Here is a 20,226-nt window from a genome sequence, read left to right as displayed (position 1 = left end):
TAGGAATAGTTGAAATCAAGACGCAATATTTTATGCTACCTTGACATCTGGTAAAATTAAGAGGGCCTCGAATGGCCTCACTGAAAGTTGCCCTGGCCAAACAATTCTCCTTATCAAGTGGACAGACCAGGTGCAGTTCTGCTTATCTCTGAGCAGCAGGTTTCAGTTCTCTGCCAGTCCAAGGAATTATTCAGACAAGCCAATCACATCCCCTGCAGGAACCAGGGGCACACCTCACCCTCTTGCTGCTACAAAGCCTGCCCCCCACCCCACCCCCAGCCTCAGGTTGTTCACTATATTCCCGAGTGCAACACCTGTGTGGCCCTGAATGGTTTGTGGTGTCCTCCTCCCCTGGCCTGTGAGTATATGTAACTAATAAACTGCTGTCAATCTCACCTGTCCAGTGTCAGGTATTGTATTTGGCCATCCCCATAACCCATAACCCTAGGGTGGGAATCCCTCACCAATGGGGTAAAGAGGAAGTGATTGAAACAAGAGTCTATCATCTCAACAAAGCTGAGAAAATAAAGAGACTATCAGACTGACAAAAATTAAAGAGAGTGAGGATATGCCATCTCAATGAGGCTGTAGAGAAATAGGAACTTGCATAATGTTTTTGAGAATATAAAATTGGTACAACCCTTTGGGAGGACAACTGGGTAATATATAAAAATGTGCAATGTATGTATCTTTGGACCCAGCAATTCCATTTCTAGGAAGAAATGCCATCACAAGTAATATGATACATGTACAAAGATAGTCACTGATGTACTGATTGTAATAGCAAAAAAAGAAAAATTTAAACCCAAATACATCAATCTATTAATAGACTGATTAAATGAATCACAATGTGTCCAATGCAAGGTAACAATAGAAAGCTATTTAAAAGAATGACATGGATAGCTATGTATTAACTTGGAAAGATGACTATATTAAGTAAAAAAGCAAGTGGCAGAATCACTATGTACACATACTATACTCTAATCTTTCTATTATTTTTAAAAGGATAAATATGTACATGCATAGAAAAGTCTGGAAAGATACACATCAAACTATTAACAGTGGCTACCTTGAGATGGTGGGATTGCAAGGGGTATGGCAGAAAAGAGGACTCTAGATTCTGTAATGTAGGCATTTTTTACAATAAGCATGTATTACTTTTGTGAAAAAAATTAAAAGATAAAGAAGTTTGCTTGGAAGAATAAACAGGTGAGTAAACTCTGAAAATGTAGATACAACAGACTATTTGTTCAAAAACCCCTGCCCCAATGGAGTTTGCATTCTATTGAGAGACGGCAGTAAAACATATAGTGGATTAGAAAGTGATAAGTACTAAGGAGAAGTTGAGATTGCAGGGGGATCCCAATTCTGGATACGGTGGCAGGACTTGCTGAGGAAGTGACATTCAAGTTGAAGACTTGGAGGGGAGGGAGCAAGCCAAGAGTAAATCTGGAGGTTTCTAGGATGCAATCATTTTATCTAATAAAATTAGCTCTTTTTCAATATTTTCTTTTTTTTTGTCAAACTAGCTACAGCTTCCAAACAGAAATAGCTACTTAAACTTATTTTAATTACAGTTTTTAATAAGATCAATAACTTCAAAAGGAATTAACTTTGTTAAAGATCTACTTCTTTCAGTGGCACTAGTCCTAGACTAGTTTGATGGCCAAGTTCTACCCAATCTATAAAGCGACCACTCTAAGTCATAGCAAAAGATGAAACGCTCCCAAATCCATTTTATAAAGGTAGAATAATCTTAATGCCAAAATCTGACAAATGATATAAAAGAAGAAAATTGTGATTAATCATCTGTCTTCCCCACTAGCTTGTAGCATCTATGTGGATAGGATCCTTTTTTAAACTTCCATATCCCCATCTTAATACTTTGGTAGGCACAATAATGGCCCCCCAAAGATGTCCCAGTCCTAATCTCCAGAACCTGTGACTATGTTAGGTTACATGGCAGAGGAGAATTAAGGCTGTGGATAGTATTAAGGTTTCTAATCAGCTAACCTTAAAATAGGGAGATTATCCTGGATTATCTAGGTGGGCACGATGTAATCACCAGGGACCTTAAAAGTGGAGAGGAAGCTAGAAGAGAGAGGGGAAGGTGTGATTATGGAAGAAAGGTCACACAGATGCAACTGTAGCTGGCTTTACAGATGGAGGAAAGGGGCCAGAGCCAAGGAATGTGGGTGGCCACTCAAAGATGAAAAAGAACCTCCAAAAGGAACACAGCCTTACCTTGACTCTAGCCCAGTAAGACCAGTGTTGGACCTCTACCTAAGAACTGTAAGATAAATTTGTGTTGGTTTACGCCACTAAGTTTGTGGTCATTTGTTTCAGCAGCAATAGGAAACTAATGCAAGCGAATAATAGACACTCAACATTCATTTGCTGAATGATGAATGAAATCACAAAAACCTTGGGTCTATAGATAAATGGGTAAAAGATAGAAATACATTATTTACAGAATACAAATGGCCAATAAGCCGTTGAAAACTTCTTCAGCCCTGCTGATACTGAAGAGATGCAAATCAAAATCAAATCAGCAGGCTATTGTGATCCTTTGGGGTCCTACCCACCAAGTCACCCAGAAGAGAACTCTTCTCTGGGATGACTGGGCAATCCCAGTGACCTCCAAACACCAAATGGGGGCAGACACGGCACTTTAATCCATGCTCAAGTTTGGATGTTTGTACCAAAGCTTTTTACAGCTGTGTTTGCTTTATGAGGAAATAAAAACTCTGGAATTGAGCCAAAAGTTCCTGAGAATGACCAGTAAAGGTCTTAGGAGTTATCTAGACCAATATAAAACTGTAACTGAAACGTTTATGATCCAAGTATGTTGAGGTCTTTTACAAGCTGTTTTATAAACTGATTAGCTGATGTTTACACACACACACACACTCGGCCCATGAAAAATAAAAGTTAAAGGAAAAACTACAAAAAATTATTAGACTGTATACTACTACTCTTTACTAATTTCACATTTTACCTAAGATAAAAGATGGTTTATGCTTTTATGTTCCCCAGGCTCCTTCTGTAACATTTAATTTTTCTTTTCTGTTCTTTATATAATTGATGCTTTATTTATAAGAGACTTATCTGTAGCTGTACAGTGTAAACCTCATTGCAAGATATTTAGAAACAAAGTAAAAAGGAACACAAGTCACCCCCTCACCCATCATCCCAAGTGAGACTTATGTACCCACATCTATTTGTGAAGCATGTTGGCCCTTCTTAAAGCTGCAAGCAGAATAATAATAAGATGATTATTGTATCACAGAAGTTATGGTCATGCCCAAATCTTTAATCAGTTTTATAGAAACATGCAGACTCTAAAAATGTTACCAGATCTGGGGGCCAGCCCAGTGGCCGAGTGGTTGGGTTCGTGCGCTCCGCTGCAGCAGCCCCAGTGTTTCGCCGGTTCAAATCCTGGGCGTGGACATGGCACAGCTCATTAAGCCATACTGAGGTGGCATCCCACATGCCACAACTAGAAGGACCCACAACTAAGAATATACAACTATGTACCAGGGGGCTTTGGGGAGAAAAGGGAAAAAATAAAATCTTAAAAAAATGTTCCCAGATCTAATTTTTGTAAAAGCTTGGGTAAATTTGTCCAGCAGAAAGCCTTCTTTGTAAACTTTTTATGTTATCATTACAGATAGACACAGTGGTAGCTAAAGAAACTTATTACCTGCCCTTGGGGCCCAAACTTCCCATGTGTTCTTCACTAATGTTTGCCAACTTTTCCTCTCCTAAATTGCTACCGCCTGGCAGAGACAGTAGATGAGATGTGGAAAAAATGAGAATTTGCTGCGGCTGATGGATTACTTGCTCAATAATTTCTCATCTATTCCTATTTGTTACTATGGTCTATTTTGATATGAGGCAACATGCACAAACTAAAAAGGGATCAAGACAACTGTAGAACTAGACATCAAGCACATTTCTACACAGTTACACCGTTCTGTGAACTGTGGAGTTTAGCTAAACAACAAAGTGACTTGACTTACCTCATTGATGAGAAATAGTTAAAGGAAAATAAAACAACAGAGGTATTAAATTTCAGTTACTAAGTTATGATACAGTTGGAACACTGCTAGTTTTAGTTTGGTCTTATTATGATGGATGTGTTTTTTGCGTTATATGTTAGAAATGTTAAGTCAAGGGGCCAGCCCCATGGCCGAGTGCTTAAGTTTGTGGGCTCCACTTTGGTGGCCCAGGGTTTTGCCTGTTTGAATCCTGGGCGGGGACATGGCACTGCTCATCAGGCCATGCTGAGGCAGTGTCCCACATGCCACAACTAGAAGGACCCACAACTAAAAATACCCAACTATGTACCAGGGGACTTTGGGGAGAAAAAGGAAAATAAAATCTTTTAAAAAAAAAGAAATGTAAGTCAAATTGTACAATCATGTAAGAAAGTTAAAATGACTAAAAGCAGTCAGAGTAAATTTAGCAGGTTACATGCAAAAGGTTACACTTAAGTACGTTTAATGTTACAGTATCAGTATTTCATAGGTTCTCTTATAAGGTTCCCTTATACATTTTGCTGTAATGAATAATCAAATAATGTATTAACCAGCCAAAAATTATATATGGTGTCAGAATAAACTAAGTAAAACTATTTTTCAATGTCACTACTATAGTCTACATGGCTTTTGGTACAATTCTGTGACTATCAAGTTAGGTATGATACACAACTCATCACTCAGATATGGATTCTCAGCCCTGTCCTCCATCTAAAGGAACAAGCTCCTTAGGACCCTGTTTTTCAAACTGTAGGTTGCAATCTGTTAGTGGGTTATGGAATCAATTTAGTCACCATCAGCAATGAAACAGAGCAGAGAAGCAAACATCAACATGTATCAAACCACGAGGAGTGGAGGACTACTGTGAAACTTTTGCTTCAGTTATCTGTACGAATGCACACACACATAGAGCGTACTGCGTCTTTAATGTAAAATGGATCTCTTACTAAGAGATACTGTCAGAAAGTTTGAAAAACAAAGCCTTAGTGGAATAGTCATCTCCAATATTGGGGTAGGGGCTTGGGACTGGAGGTATCTGGGACATGCACTCGTGAAGGCTTCCAGTCATACTCTGGACCAGCACTACAGGGAAGTGGAGGGTATGGAGGGAGGAAATGATGGAGTAATGACCACTTGTAGGATACAATGTTAGCAAAGAGGGTTTAAGAACTGAGTTACTGATTCAAAATGCTAATTAATTAAACATCCCCCCCTTCACCAAATACAGCCCAAATCTCTGGGCTAAGCATTCATCACCCTTCCCAGCCGGGTCCCAACCTCCCTTTCTACTCTCTCTCTCATTTGCCCCTGCCTTTCTTCCACCCAACACTCCATGCCCCTCAGTGAACCACAAGCCTTGACGTTCTCCGCACCTGTCCTCCCCTCAGCCTGGAAGGCCTCTCCTTGTGAGCCGCTGGTCCCTTTTTTAAAAATTTATTACGGCATTTGGCCACGCACCTGCTGCTTAGATGACTGGTGGTCTCCCTGTTAGAGTGGTACCACTGCCCTTGCCTCCACTGTGGATGGGGCCATGGTTTCTTATTGTAGCTTCCTGGGGTGCTTAGCATCCTGCCTCTTACTCAGCAGGCTCTCTATAAATGGCGAGTGTTTTTTAAAACACACTTTAGATGTATTTAAATAATTTTTTTGTGTTACAAACATCCAACATGCATGCTGCACTGGTGTCACCGTGGCAGCCTGGGGGAGCCACTGAATTGTGGAGAGAGTGAAGTGACTACTGGTGCCCTCACATGTCCACTTTTTGCAGCCCCTCTTCTGAGGCTTAGCTTGAGCCAAGGATAGAGGAGGCCATCTAGGGCTCATTGTCTTTAAGCTTTTATGGGAAATTTTAAACATGTATAAAAACAGATGAGTATAACCTCCGTGTACCCATTATCTAGTTTTAATAATTTTTCAACTCATGGCCAATTTTGTAAATAACCATTTTTGAAAAGACAAGTTGTATTATACAGCTCTCCAACTACAGACTTGTCAATAATAGGCCTTGAAGGTCCATAAAAAACAGGAGTGTGATGGAACCAAACCGAACCAGACCGGACTCTGCAGGGAGCAAGTGGTATTAAAATAGACCTCTTGGGCTGGGCTGTGAAGACAAGACCTCCAGAGCAAGCATATCAGGCATTTTGTAACTTGGGAGTTACAAAAATCAAAACTTATCTGACTGGCTGGAGCCAAGTCTAGAGTTTCTGATGGAGGAGGAAAATCTGACTATGAAAGAGGGGCCACACAATGGGAAAAGGACTCAGATAGGGTCACAGTAAAGTCCTGCTCCCTCACTCTGAATCATCACCTTCCAGTCAGATCTACATCCTCAGGCACCTGAGACAGTCACCCTCGTGCTCCAGGATAAGCGAAAACTGTACCCTCATGATGAAATAAAAATAGAGCCAGTGAATAAGCAAATGTAAATCCATGGTATTGAAATGTTTATCATCAATTTTAGTATTACATGTACAGATCAGTAATGTAATCATTATGATACTATGTGTGTCTGGTCTAGTTTTTAAGGTGTAAAAGCATGGGGGCTGGCCCTGTGGCCGAGTGGTTAAGTTTGTGTGCTCCGCTTTGGTGGCCCAAGGTTTCGCTGGTTCAGATCCTGGGCGCGGACATGGCACTGCTCGTCAGGCCATGCTGAGGCGGCGTCCCACATGCCACAACTAGAAGGACCCACAACTAAAAATATATACAACTATGTACCAGGGGGCTTTGGGGAGAAAAAGGAGAAATAAAATCTTAAAAAAAATAATAAGGTGTAAAAGCATTTAAAATAATTTCATATATTAAATGTGGGACTTTAAATGCTTAGACATATGAAGTAATAAACGTTTAAATGCTCGAAAAATTGCAAGCTGTTAAACTTGTAAGTTTTCATTTATTTGTTGTGAAAGCGGTTTGTACATATTTAGAAAAATGTTAATCACTTACTACCTGAAGAACTGTTCATTTGATAAATCTATTAGTAGCTCGATTACTAAATAATGCGCAAAGGGTCACAGGGTTCTCTCACCACACTAAACCGTTGGGACATAAAGAATCTTAGAAGGCTTCTGGGATGTGAGGAAGGAATGTGCCTGTCCCCACTCCTGGGTGGGCAGTGTCTTGAGGGTGGAGTGAAGGGACTGTGGCTGAGGAGGGTTGAAGGAAAGGACAGAAGAGACCCGGAGCTGCTGTGTTGCTCTGTGAGAAGCCCCGTCCAGTGTGGAGTTTAATTACTTGCAATGTCATGGCCTGCCTCTCCCCTCCACCCCCACCTCCCTTCACTGGCTCTCAACCTTGGCTGCACACTGGAATCTCCCGATGCTCCCTGAGTCCCACCCCCAGAGACTCTGACTGAACTGTCTGGGGTGCAGCCTGGCACAAGACTGTTGAAAACTCCCTAGGTGATTCTAATGAGCAACCAGGGCTGAGAACACTGTTCCAACTGTAAGCCATCTACTTTTCCCTTTGTAATTTTATGTTTCTATCTCATACTGTGGGTCCCTATGTCTGTTTCTTCCCTCTCCTACTAGACTCTGGGCTCCCAGATGACCTTCCAAACAATGCATGCGGCCCTTTCCAGCTCCAGGTGACTCCAAGTGCCCACTGCTGATAGAAGTAGCAGAGTCACACCTTACTTTGAATTTAGGTTCTATAGTTAATGCTTATGGCAACAAATGAGTCAAAACCACACTGGACAACCCCTCAGGAAGGCTCCGCCCCAGAGCCTGATGTCCTGTCTTCCCATCACCATTCACATAGACAGCTTCCTCCTGGGCTGGAACAGAAAGCTGCCTCCTCCACCAGGCACCCGAGGTAGTAGGTGGATTACGCTCAGGGGCCACCTTGCATAAAAAATACACATTTAAGCACATGCCTCACCCTTAGCACAGCAGGATGCTCACACCATGAACAGCCCACAGGAACTAGAGTGACTGACCCTACAGGAGACACACGCCTCCCATCTCTCACCCACTCCCAAGCATATGGTCCTGACATCCACCAGTGGGTGGAATCACCCACACTATTTAAACATTTTGTCAAGGATGTAGAGCTGAATCCATGTGATGCAATGTATGAAGCAATGTGCCTCCACTGCACAATTCTATCCAGCTCAAGCAGGTGCTCCCCTTCCTTCTACCTGCCCCACAAGCAGCTGGCCCAGCCTCTCTCCCCTCCTGACCTCCCTTTCCTCCCTCTTAAAGGCTGCCATTCCCTAGGACTCTATCCTTGGCACTTTTCCTTAACTATTCTCCCTAAGGGCTCTCAGCCCTCCTTAGGACTCCTGAATCCATACAAAAAACAGCAAGACCTCCCTCCCCCATTAGGGGAGATGTGGCCCAAGAGTTTTTCCACTTTTGCGGTAGCCACAGCAGGGAGAGAGAGAAGGACCTCACCCAGGCCTTGGGGGCTGGGTTTGCAGGGAACATAGGAAGACAGAAAGTGCTCAATATTTTTCTGAGTGAATGAGTGCATGATAAGAATGGAACTTCCATCTGCCTCTAAAGGACCACCCCACCCCCCAGATATATTCTCAGGTCCAGATTTCACCTGCTTATCTGGGATCCCAGGCCAGGCCTTCTGCCACACCAAGCCACACCACGCTGAGCAGTGCTCACAGGCCTTTAATCTAGAACAGCCTGGCCATACTCCATCACAGCCCCAGGATGGTAGGGAGGAATAAAGATGTATGGCCATGTAGGCTGTGCCAACTCCGAGTCCAAGAGGGAAGGGCTAGGTCAGGCTGGGGCCTGGGCAGGGGCCTCCCGGCCCCAGGAGATGAGGGAGTTGCTGGCCTGGGCAAGCTCGGCGATGGACACCCGACCTCGCTGTCGGATGAAGTTAGCCACAGCAACCAGTTCCTCTGGGGTTATGTAGATGAACTTGCCCCGGTCGTCAATCACACCTGTGGGGATACACAGGTTGCAGGGCTGAGCCTTCTTGGGCCCTCCCAACCTGACCTGAAATTGCCTGCCGGCCCACCCACCCATTCAAAAGTGGCTCAGAGCTCTCCAGGACTGCTTGCCTGCCTGGCCTTTCCTGGCTGCATCCATTCCTGGCCAGGTGAGTCAAATCTGGCTTTCTTGCCTGTCGTCATCACCCGAAGCCAACCCCAGGCCTCAGCACGTACTCCTTGTGACCGTGTCCCCCTGCTAGTGCCCTCATTGCACACCCCTCCCTCCACCCAGGGTGGTCGCCCTGCCTCTGCAACAAGTCCCTGCAGCCCCCTGTGGCTAGATACTCCCCAGGGCCGGGGCCTGTAGTGATTGATTCTCATCCTCTCACCTGTCAGAGTCCCCTCAGCCAGCAGGTCCTGGATGCGGTTTATGGTGTCCTATGGGGAGAACAATTTTCAGAGCAGAAAGGGACGCTGCCATCCCCAGAAAAGGCACCTGCATCCTCCCTCCCACCACAGCCAAATATCTTCCTCTCCCTCTCATGGCTGCCCCCCATGGTGACTCCATGCTTCCTTTGGAGGGGCCTAGGGGAGAAGGGACTCTGGTCTGGGCGCCCTGCAAGACCCCCAAGAGAGGCTCTCTTCCAACCACAAAAGGAGGGATGGTGACATTTGGCTGTGAAGGCTGGTGCAGCCTGTTTGCAAGACAGTTGTCAAGGTAACTGGATTTGGGCTGCTTCAGTTACAAGGGCTGCTGGAGTGATGGGGTTTGGACTTGTTTCTTTTCCTCCCTGCCTGTTCTTCCATCTAGAAGAGAGGCAGGACTCCTGCATTGCCCAGAGACTCCTACACTCTACTCACTCTTGGTTGGGAGCATCAAGACTCTATCTCTAGGGCAGGCCTCCTCTGACAGCCACACAGACCTCGTGGCCACACTCCACATAACTGGCCACCTTCCAGGGCTTACCTGAGTCCGCAGGCCCACTTGGGAAGCCAGGTCTTCCAAGAGCACAACCTTGGACTGCTACAAAGAGAGGGAGGGAAGGGAGAGAGCCTGAGTATGGGCAAATCCCTCTCCGCACTGGAACCCTCTGACGTGTATATCCTGATCTGATCTGGGTGGCTGGATAAACACTGAGCAGATTCCTATGGGAGAGCCTTGCTCCCCTCACACTCACTCACACATGCTCAGAATCACCCATATATAAAGATACACACACTCATAAACTCTCTTATTCTCCTGTTTGTAGGGAGGGATCTCCCCATCTCACTCGCCCCACAAGCCCCGTCCTGGACTGGGGATGGCCTGAGACAGACACACATGTGGAGAGCCAAGCACACCTGCCACCTTCTCCTCTGCATCCAGCCGTATCTTTTTAACATCATGGACAGGTTGGAAGCACCACAGAGATGTAGGGAGCGGGTGCAGCCACCGAAAGCTATTTTAAAAGACTGTCACCAGGATTTGTGTTTCCTGAAGACGTGCTAGGACAAAGTGCTGAGGTGTAGGGCATGCAATGGTGAAAAAGACATAGCGCCTGCCCTTGAGCTCACAGTCCCGCTGGGGAGGCAGGCGAGAACAGGGACAAGGAGAGAGCAGATAAAAGGCCCCAACAAGCCAGGGTCTCAGCAGAGGCAAGACGGCTCATTCCTGCCTCCTCTTTGCTCACCGCTCCCCCGCCTGGAGACCCCCACAACCCTGACACACCCACACTTCTTCACCCATCCTCTTCACACCATCTGAGACACTGAGCCCACCCTTAAAATAACTACCGCTAACACTGCCTGGTACTTTCCACGCACGGCCATGTTTCACGTGCTTCCCTCATATCCTCAGTAGCAGCTTTAGTTCCTGGGCGTGCAGCTGAGGGTCCACTGCTGGGTCCCACACGTGCATCTGCCCCCGCCTCCCCCACACACAGATAGCATGTGACTTGAGAGAAGGCAGCCTTTTGCATTTTTGTGAATCTTCCATAGCAAATGAGCTGCAAGAGGAGTGACACGGTGACACCTCCCCAGCTGCAGATGGCATGTGACTGTTCAAAATGCCAAAGTGAATGTGCAAGCGGGGAGGCAAGTGAGCCGCAGTTGGGCCAGGGGGTGGGCAAGCACAAGGTGACCTGGCCAGCTGGCCTCTACCTACAAAGCAGGGAGCCGGCACTGGGCTCTTAGTGACAGCTCAAAGTGGAAACATGGAGTCACCCCAGATGGTCCCTGCAGACCTGGCCTGAGGGGCTGCTGGGGCCAAGTGTGTTTGGAAAAATAAACAAACCCAGCTGTTGTCAGAAAAGGGAGTGGACCGACAGGAGCAAGCCAGCCTTATGCTTCACATAAACTCCGCTGGGCACAGAAACATGCCTCCAGTTCTGAAACCCTAAGATGAAAGGGTCCATCCCCTTGGGGCCAGGAGGAAAGAGTGTGGGCTGAATTTCAGAAGTCCTCCTTCTCCCTGCAGACAGCAGCTCTGGGACAATCGGTCAGCACAGGCTAGAAAGACCTCTAAGCTCCAGAGGAGCTTGAAGAACCCCTAGAGAATGGCACTTCCAAAGAGCCACTGAAAGGGAGGGCTGGAACTGCCCTGGGAACCTTGTCCCAGGTCTCTGCAGAGGAGAGGGGGAGCTGACGCTGAGGGAGGAGGGCTCCCAGAAGAAGGGACTCAGGACCACGTTGCTGCCCACTGGGTAGGTGTGGACAGTGAGTTCCAAACAGCAGCAGGACTGTGTGAGAGATGTCCTGCCTGGGGCTGCAGCCCTCACTCAAGAGTGCCAGGGTGAAGAAGGGGCTCCATCAGAGGGGAATGGTCACAGCCTGAGGGAACAGAACCCTCTGGAAGCTCCCTCTCAGGAACCTCCGGCAGCCCCTCACTGCTAGGAGGTGTCTAAACCCTGCCCTCTTTCAGAAGACGTCAGGGGAGGATTATGCAAGCCCTGGCTTCTTGGCACCCCCTAGTACCACCCCCACCACCACCCCCGCTCCCTCTGCATTCCTTCCCTCAGCCGCCTCTGCACCTCTGAGTTGCACTTGAAAACCTCTCCCCTCGTCGCATCCTTCGTGGGAGAGAAGTTGCTTAGCAGCAAAGCAGAGCAGGATGTGCTTATGCAACCTGGAGCAGCATCCGGGCAGCCTGTGCCACGGCTGCAGACAGAAGGGGACACACCTGCTGCCCCATCCTAGACTCCAAAGGAAACAGTATCCTGTTCCCCCCGGAAGACCCAAGTTCCTGGTCAGGAACACATGGCAGGGGACACTTGTTTCAACTCAGTGGAGCCTCAGTGAGGCAGAACTGACAGAAAACACATGGGAAGAAACTTGGAAACACAGTGACTCAGTGAGCGTGGGGTCTGAAGAGCAGGGAAACTGTCAAACCCAGAGTGTGAGGAAGTGATCAAAGGCTTGCGCCTCCCACACAGACCAGGTCCTTCTCTACCTTTGGAGGCAGAGGAGAAAGGACTCTCCTGGCCAGGACCCCATCAGTTCAGCCTCTCTTGGCCTCCCTGCCCACTCCTGCATGAGCACAGCCCCTGCTCAGGTCTGCTCCCTCTAGGAGAATCCACACGACACGCACACGCGAGGCAGGGAGCTGACACTCAGGCTCTACTCTGCAGCTTCTTACCTTAATGTAGTTGATGAACTCTGTCAGGAAGCTGTGGGACTAGAGGAGCAGAGAAATCAGGGTGAGTGTCCCCTTTGCAGCACAGGAGTCTGTACCTATCCACCTGCCCACCTGAGTGTCACCTGCCTGCTGTCTGTGTCCCCACCCAACCATCTGCATGTGCCACTGGCCCACTTGCCTGCCTGAGCAGCAGAACCTCCCATGTTGAGGGTTTCAGAGGCACCACTTCTCCTGAGGACAAGGCCTCTGGCTGCTAGAGGCTGCTGGTCCTGATGCCTATGTGCCTCTCACTGCCTGACTAGGGAGGCAGGTGAGGAGCAGCGGGGTGTCTGGGATGGGGTGGCCAGCCTTGGGTCTGATACAGGCCTCGTCGTGGTGGGCGCAGGGAGGGGTTTCCCAGGGGCGACAGACCCACCTGTTCCTCAGTCATGGTCTCGCCCACACCCTCCTCCTCCACCACGAAGGCCTCCTTCAGTTTCAGGTACTCCTCATGTTCCCGCTGGGCCTGCTCCTCCCGGGCCTTCCTCTCTTCCTCTTCCTGTAGACACAGAGGAGGCAAAAGTCAGGTATTTTGGGGTGGGCATCCATCCCATCCCTGTTCCAGTCTCTGCTGCCTGCAAAGGGCACCCAGGCATAGAGCCCGGCCTTTTCTCAGGGACAGAGCTCCTTCAAGAGCCCATCTCCCTGGCCCCAAAGTGGAAAGGCAGGCAGAGGCCCCTCTTCTTGTCAATTCCATCACCTCCCAGACAGATGCTACTCAGCTCCCTTCTCAAAAATCCTGCCACGACCCCACCCCACAATATCTTCCAGTCACCCCCACCTTCTCCCTCCCTTGTCATGTCCAAACTTCATGAACAGACCCCCAGGTTCCATTTCCTCACCATCTATTCACCCCTCTAGCCCACTGCAATCTTGCTTCTGATGCTCAGCTCCACCAAAAACACGATTCCTGCTACAGTCTCACCCATGCCCTCCATCCCACTAAATCCAAGGGAGGGGTATCAGGCCTCACATCCCTGTCCTCTCAGCTGTTGGGCAGAGCTGACCATCCCCTCTTCCCTTCCTGGGCTTCCAGACCCCACCCTCTCCTGCATTTCTTCCTGCTCCTTAGGCCATTCTTCCCACCTCCTCCATCACTCAGCCCTGTCCCTTCTCTCTCCTTCACTCTTTTTCTGGCCACCTCACCATGCCCACAGCATCAAAATTATCTCTTTGTCAGTGACTGCCACAGTTGTATCCCTGCCCAAATCTCTCCTCCCAAACACACGCCTGCCCATGTGACACACCCACTAGGCCATCTTACAGGCAGCTCAAACTGAATTTGTCCCAGAAAGATCCTGTGATCTACTCCCCACACATCTGGTCCTCCTCCTGGGTCCCTGCTCAGTGAATCACACAGCCACCTGGCCAGCTGCTCTGGTCAGAAATGAGATCTAATCTACCACTTCTATCTTTAACTTCTGGAAAACTCAGTTCGTGCATGTTGCTCCATCACCACCACCACGACCTAGTGCAACAGCCTCCCCACAACCCAACTCATTTTCCAGAGCTCTCAGAAAGATCTTTTTAAAACATGAAGCTAAAGCTGCAACAGAGAATATACAAGATGAGCCTGGAGCATCTTGCAGTGCCAAAAAGTAAGAAAGCACTCAAAAAACAAAATAATGAGTGTATGTCAAAGGTACACAGGAGCCAACTGAAAGAGCTTCCAATGGCCAAAGCAGGAACAATCGAAGCAACAAAATAAATAAGACAGTATTGAATTATAACACAAAGCACAAAATAAATATCCATAAGTCCAAGTAGATATAAATAAACGACTGAATCTGTAAACAGAAAAGAGATAAATCTCCTGTACAAAAGAATTCCAAATGTTTTCTGTAGATACTCTCCACTCGCTGAGGTGGAGCGTAACTCCCCACCTCTTCAGTGTGGGCTGTGCACGTCGACTGGTTTCCAAAGAGTATGGGAAGGGGGAGAAACATTGCAGTGGAGGAATCCAGCAAACGCCACCTCAGCTAGGTGATCAAGGTGTACATCACTAGCGGTAAGTCAAGTTGATAAGGCGTACCCTTGATATGCTATATTGAGAATGGCATTGCACCTGTGGTCTTCCTCCCAGAAATCCATGACCCAAATCTAACCATGAGAAAAACATCCGCCAAACACAACCTGAGAGACATTCTACAAAACTTGCCCAAGATGCCTCAAAATTGTCAAGATCAAAAGCAAGGAAAGTCTGAGAAACCATCACAACCCAGAGGAGCCTAAGGAAACCTGACAACTAACTATAATGTGGTATCCTGGAAAAGAAAAAGGATAGTGGGGTAAACTAACGAAATGTGAAGAAGGTGTGGAGTTTAGTTAATAATAATAATGTATCAAATTAGCAGTTGTGAGAAATATACCACAGTAAAGGAAGATGTTAATAATAGGGGAAACTGAGTGCAGGGGAGAAGAGCCCCAGGATATTTAAGGTACATCAGGTAGGATCAATCTTCAGAAAGGTGAAAAAACTCTCTCCACAAATGCCTCCTCTCTGCTGTGTTCTGGCCCATCCCCCAGCACCCACAGCCAGGCTTTCTACCATCCAGTGTCCCTGGATAACACAGTCAGTTAGAAGCCAAGGGCGCTAGGCTATGAGGTCTTCCCAAGTAGGGCAGCCCTGGCTCTCACCCTATATACACCAGCTCTTTGGGACATTCCCTTTCTCGGGTACCTAGTTCTCAGGAGGAAGGAAGCACCTGGCAAACAAATGCTCATTAACTACCTTTATTGCAGTGGCCCCCATTTCCTGAATGTCTCCTCTATGCTAGGCCCTAAACAGAACCTAGTTCAGGTAAGATCTAGCATCCCTTACAATGACCCTTATCAGCCTCAAGGCTCAGGATCCAGACGCCCCCTTACTCTATGACCCTTCTCTATCTTGTGTACCCTGCTCTAGCCACTCTAACCATTTGAAAAATCAACGTTTTTCAAATACTCCAGGTATGTTCAATAAATCACAGGCACAAAAATCCCCATCTCAGGCTCTGCTTTCCAGCAGCAGCTTTACACAGGCTGCGTTTAGAGCACAGGGACCAGATAAACCAGGGCCTCCCCTGCGCCTGGTCCATGGCCCATCTCCTCGGTTGGAGGTGTTGGGAAGCAAGGCTGCCTGGCGTCAGAAGTCTGGATCAGGGGTTTACCTCACCTTCTGTTCCTCCTCCAGGCGAAGCCGCTCCTCCTCCTTTTTCCACTCTGCCTCACGCTGGGACTCCAGGCGTTTCCGCTCCTCACGCTCAGCCTCCTCTGCCTGAAGAGAGGCCTTCATAGGGAACACATCCCCACCTCCAGCTGGAGCTTGCCCACCTCCCAAACAGGCCAAAGCAGACAACGCCTGAGCCAGGCCACGGACCAAGGCTGCAGGAGACAGGCAAACAGCAAACCCGAACCCAGTGTGCAAGGAGCCTCGAGGGGAGTGTCTGCCATAGGGGACAGGGAAGGCAGGGCCCTTTCTCACTTCCCAGAACTGCACCCCATCCCTCCTGCTTGCCTCACGCTGGGCTTTACGCGCTTGTTTCTCCTCCAGCTTCCGCAGTTTCTTGGCTCCAATTTTTCCTGATGAGTGAGTTTCTGTTGGCTTCTCGATGCCTTCTTCCTCCTGGGCTGAGTATGGTCAGGGAAAGACATTTCAGGTCCTGTCCAGAGAGGACCACTGATGATGGATCCACTTTACCCCTTGTCCTTCTCCTCATGGGGGGATCCCCTTCCACCCACCTGCAAATGTTATGAGGTCAGCTCTGTACTCCAGAGGCATCTGCCATGAATGCAGAAATTCACCCTCTGGGTGTGTGTGTTAGGGATAGGGGAGGGGTGAGGCAACCATGGGGCAAGGGAACAAATGATAACTTTAGATGCTGCATAGCCATAAAAAGGGAAGTGCCAGGTTCTAATATATGACTGTATGAAAATCACATTCAGGACTGTTCGGGCTTGCAGAGTTCTCTGGTTTCTGTCTCTGAGCCAAGCCTCCAGGGAAGCATGGCCCCATGGGGCTACTTATCTGTCTCAAATCTGAAATCATGCTCACTGTGATCTGGAACTGCTGAGGGTTCTGGGCTCTGCCCCTGGCCAGGGTTTTGCCATTGTCCCACCAGACCCAGGGCAAAAAGACAGCCCAAACCCCAGGACTACCCCAGGAGCTACTAAAAGTTAAAGACCCACTGATGCCTAGCAGCAAGGATGTCTGACTCCAAGTCCGAGATGGAGGGATGGCCCAACAGAAGGCCTCTTTTTTGAGCCAAAGGGGCTAGTTCCCAAGGGTATAAGGGCAAAACCCCCAAATGCCTCCTCCTCAGGCTCAAGCCAGCTGCTGAGTACCAAAGAAGAGAGATTCTTTCTCACAATCCTAAGAGCTCTGTTGGTTTCCCTGCACCACGGATATGGAGGCCTCTGTCAACACGATGTCTCTATCTTCAAACGCTGCTTCTAGGGTTACAGGTAAGCCTTCTCCAGGAACTGGAGATGCTCTTGGCCGGCACTCTGGCCCTAGGGTGAGGCCCTCAGGCAATGAGTGTACCCACACCAGGAAAGATGCTGGGACATAAGGAAGGGACTGAGAAACTCTCTAGGACAATCTGAAGACCCTTACCCTCCTGCTTGGACACTGAGAGCCAACATGAAGGAAGAGGGGGTTGGTCCAGAGGAATAGGGGCCAAGGTCCAGAACTGCTGGTCCCCAGGACCAAAGGCTGGTCCCAAGTCTCCCCCTACTCCATTCTATGGCTCCCAGATATCCCTCCCACACCGTGGCTTGACACCTGACTCTTCCACCCAGTTTTGGGGGTCCTCTCACCTCCTAACCCAGCCCCCTTCCCTACCAGGTTGGGCTCCTCTCACCTGGAATGATGGCCTCCTCCTCGTTCTCATCCACCTCTGACCAGGCCACGCGCTGGGCTCGACGCTGGGCCTGCAGGCGGCTGCCCAGGTCCCTCCGGCGCCGGGGCCTGCCCCCAGCTCTCTGCTCCTCAGGCTCCAGGGGCCGAGGCTGGGCCACTTGGCCTGCTACTATTGGCTCCTCTTCATTATTCAGTGGCTCTTGGCCAGCTGTAGGGAAGAGAGGAACCACGATGCTGTCCAGCAGCCCAATCCACCTGATGGCAGGGGAGCAGCATCCTGGAAGCCTTACCCTCTTCCACTTGACTACCTCCAGGCTTCCGCTGCCCACAGCACAAAGCCCCAGCTTCCAAGACCATAGTGGCCTTTACAACCCAGACCCACACCTTGGTCCTATGCAGCAAGATCATCTCTTCCCTCCTGCCTGTGTCAATACCTTTCTCTCCCCTCAAGGCCCCACCTTTCCAGTAGGCCTGTCAGGAGACTACCACCCTACAAGATGGAGCTGAAGCTCTACCTCCTCCAGGAAGACCACCCTGACCTCTCCAGATCTCATCTGAAGGCCCACTGCAGGACAGCATTTATTTCTTGCCTGACACCACCTGCCCTGGTTTTACCTGGCACCTCAGAGAGCACACCTGAGGTCTGAGTCTCTCTTCCTAGGAAGATCTGTTGGCTTACCTCAGTTTCTCTCTCCCCTGCCCCTGGAGCATGCAGGTGCTCTGAAGTAGCTTGTGGGCCCAAGAGGGGAAGAGACATACACATAAACCCATATGCTGACAAGAAATGGGGGCGGCGACGGGGAGAGGATGACAGGTATGTCTGTTCTGTGCCCTGGCCGATGACATGGCCTTCCGGTCGGGGTGGAGAACAGGGTGGAGGATGCATGGCCGCATAGCTGCTGTCCTTGACAGGTAAGGAGAGAGTTTCAGGGTGTCTCCGGGAGCTGCGTCCTGCTCTCTCCAGCTCGTGGGTAGGCAGAAGACACTCAGGTGCCCCCTTCTCGGCCCTGGCTCTGGAGTCAGCCTGGCGGGGATGGAAAACCCCTGCGGCCTCTTCAGTGAGCGCAGAGCGGGATCGTCCCGATGAGGGACGGGAGTGTGTCCGCCAGGGCTGGGCCCCTTTGGGTCTGGAGGTTGGGAGTGCTAGGGGGCGAGGAGAGGGATAGGGCGAGGCTGTCTTTTGGGGCGGGGAGAAAGGTATAGGGGCGCTGCCCGCCGGCCACAGGCTGGGTTCTAGCACTGCATCTCCCCGCCAGACCCGTCGCGCATGCGCGCGGCCTGCATGACGCGCGGCTCGCAGCCCGGCGCCGGGATCCTCGTCAGCCCAGCCAGGCATGCCAGCGCATGCGCAGGAGCCGCAGCGCGACGGCCTACGAAAGCTCAAGAGGCCAGAGAACCAGGCCCCATGGGCCCCGGCGCGGCGGCATCTCTTACCTGCTGCCGCCCGGCCCCGCCTGCGAGTCAGGAAAAGGATAAGGCCGACAAGCAGAGCCGCCGCCACTAAGTACACCACGGGGGCCATCAGGAGGACGGCTTCCAGGGGGAACAAGCGCGTCCGCGCTATGCCCCGGGATCTCCCAGGCCCCGCCCACGCCCCTAAGGCCCCTCCCGTTTCCCATCTTAGACTCCGCCCACCACCCGGAGCCCCGCCCAGGTCGCACACGTCACAGACAGGCCTTAATTTTTTAGTTTAAAATAAAGTTGGGGGTCGTAAAAAACCATAATGTTAAGTGGAAATTATTGCAAGTAGTTATGTCAGCATGGCAACATTTATGTATGTTTTAAGAGCACTAAAAAATACCACATAGTGTTTATGGAAACGTGGAAAAACTACAAAAAGATGCTTAGAAATGATACGCACCAACTTCAGGACAGCATTCTCCTCTGGGGAGAGAGATGGAATGCATGGAATTAAGAGCAGAGCTTTGCCTGTATCTGTGACATTTGATTTCTTTAAAAAAGGAGAGGGAGAGACCAAGTCTTCTATTTAAATAAATTGTGATATACTTTTGTACTCAGATCTGCAATTTTTTTTTTTTAAAGATTTTACTTTTTCCTTTTTCTCCCCAAAGTCCCCCGGTACATAGTTGTGTATTCTTCGTTGTGGGTTCTTCTAGTTGTGGCACATGGGACGCTGCCTCAGCGTGGTCTGATGAGCAGTGCCATGTCCGCGCCCAGGATTCGAACCAACGAAACACTGGGCCGCCTGCAGCGGAGCGCGCGAACTTAACCACTCGGCCACGGGGCCAGCCTCTCAGATCTGCAATTTTATACCTATTTAAAAATAAAATTAGCTTTATTAGGTTGTACAAGAATTAGTTATCCAATTTTCCATAGTGAACACTCAGAATTTAAATGCCCACAGGGAATTTAAATTTCCCTTTAATTCTTAAGAATCTATTTTAAAAACTGGGGACAAATTATACCTGAATTAAGCTGCTTTTTAAGAAACGAGAGGATGTAAACTCAAGGTTTTTTAAAAAGCAAATAACAATTACTGGGAATTTGCTATTACAGTATTATGAAGCTTTTTAGATGTGATAACATAACTAAAGATTGCTGGCCCAATGGTGTGTGTGTGTGTGTGTGTGTGTGTGAAGACTTGAAAAAATATGGCAACATGTCAACAGCTTAATACCTGTTAAATTAGAATGGTGGGAACTTTAGCATCTATTTTATTATTTTCTGTAAGTTTAGAATATTTTATAATTTATATTTTTAAATTTTACACAAGCAAAAAGGGCAGCATAGATAAAATAAAAATAGCAAGTGTTGATAATTGTTAAGGTTGGGTGATGGG

General features: G+C 48.6%; 1 protein-coding gene across 1 annotated transcript; it reads right to left on the bottom strand.

The window, feature by feature from the left end:
- Positions 1-8,642: 8,642 nt before the first annotated feature.
- Positions 8,643-19,042, bottom strand: DDRGK1 (DDRGK domain containing 1). The gene is made up of 9 exons (XM_001496384.5): positions 18,861-19,042; positions 17,428-17,634; positions 16,083-16,195; positions 15,741-15,842; positions 12,963-13,085; positions 12,548-12,586; positions 9,902-9,958; positions 9,324-9,372; positions 8,643-8,943 (listed from the first exon to the last, which is right to left on the bottom strand). Exons 1-9 carry the CDS (start codon positions 18,946-18,948, stop codon positions 8,777-8,779), a joined length of 945 nt encoding a protein of 314 aa, XP_001496434.1. The 5' UTR covers positions 18,949-19,042; the 3' UTR covers positions 8,643-8,776.
- Between the last annotated feature and the right edge of the window lie 1,184 nt (positions 19,043-20,226).

The sequence above is a fragment of the Equus caballus genome, chromosome 22, assembly GCF_041296265.1.
Source record: "Equus caballus isolate H_3958 breed thoroughbred chromosome 22, TB-T2T, whole genome shotgun sequence".
Classification (NCBI taxonomy): Eukaryota; Metazoa; Chordata; class Mammalia; order Perissodactyla; family Equidae; genus Equus; species Equus caballus.
Note: the sequence above shows the minus strand (reverse complement) of the source record. Positions and strands in the feature narration are given on the sequence as shown.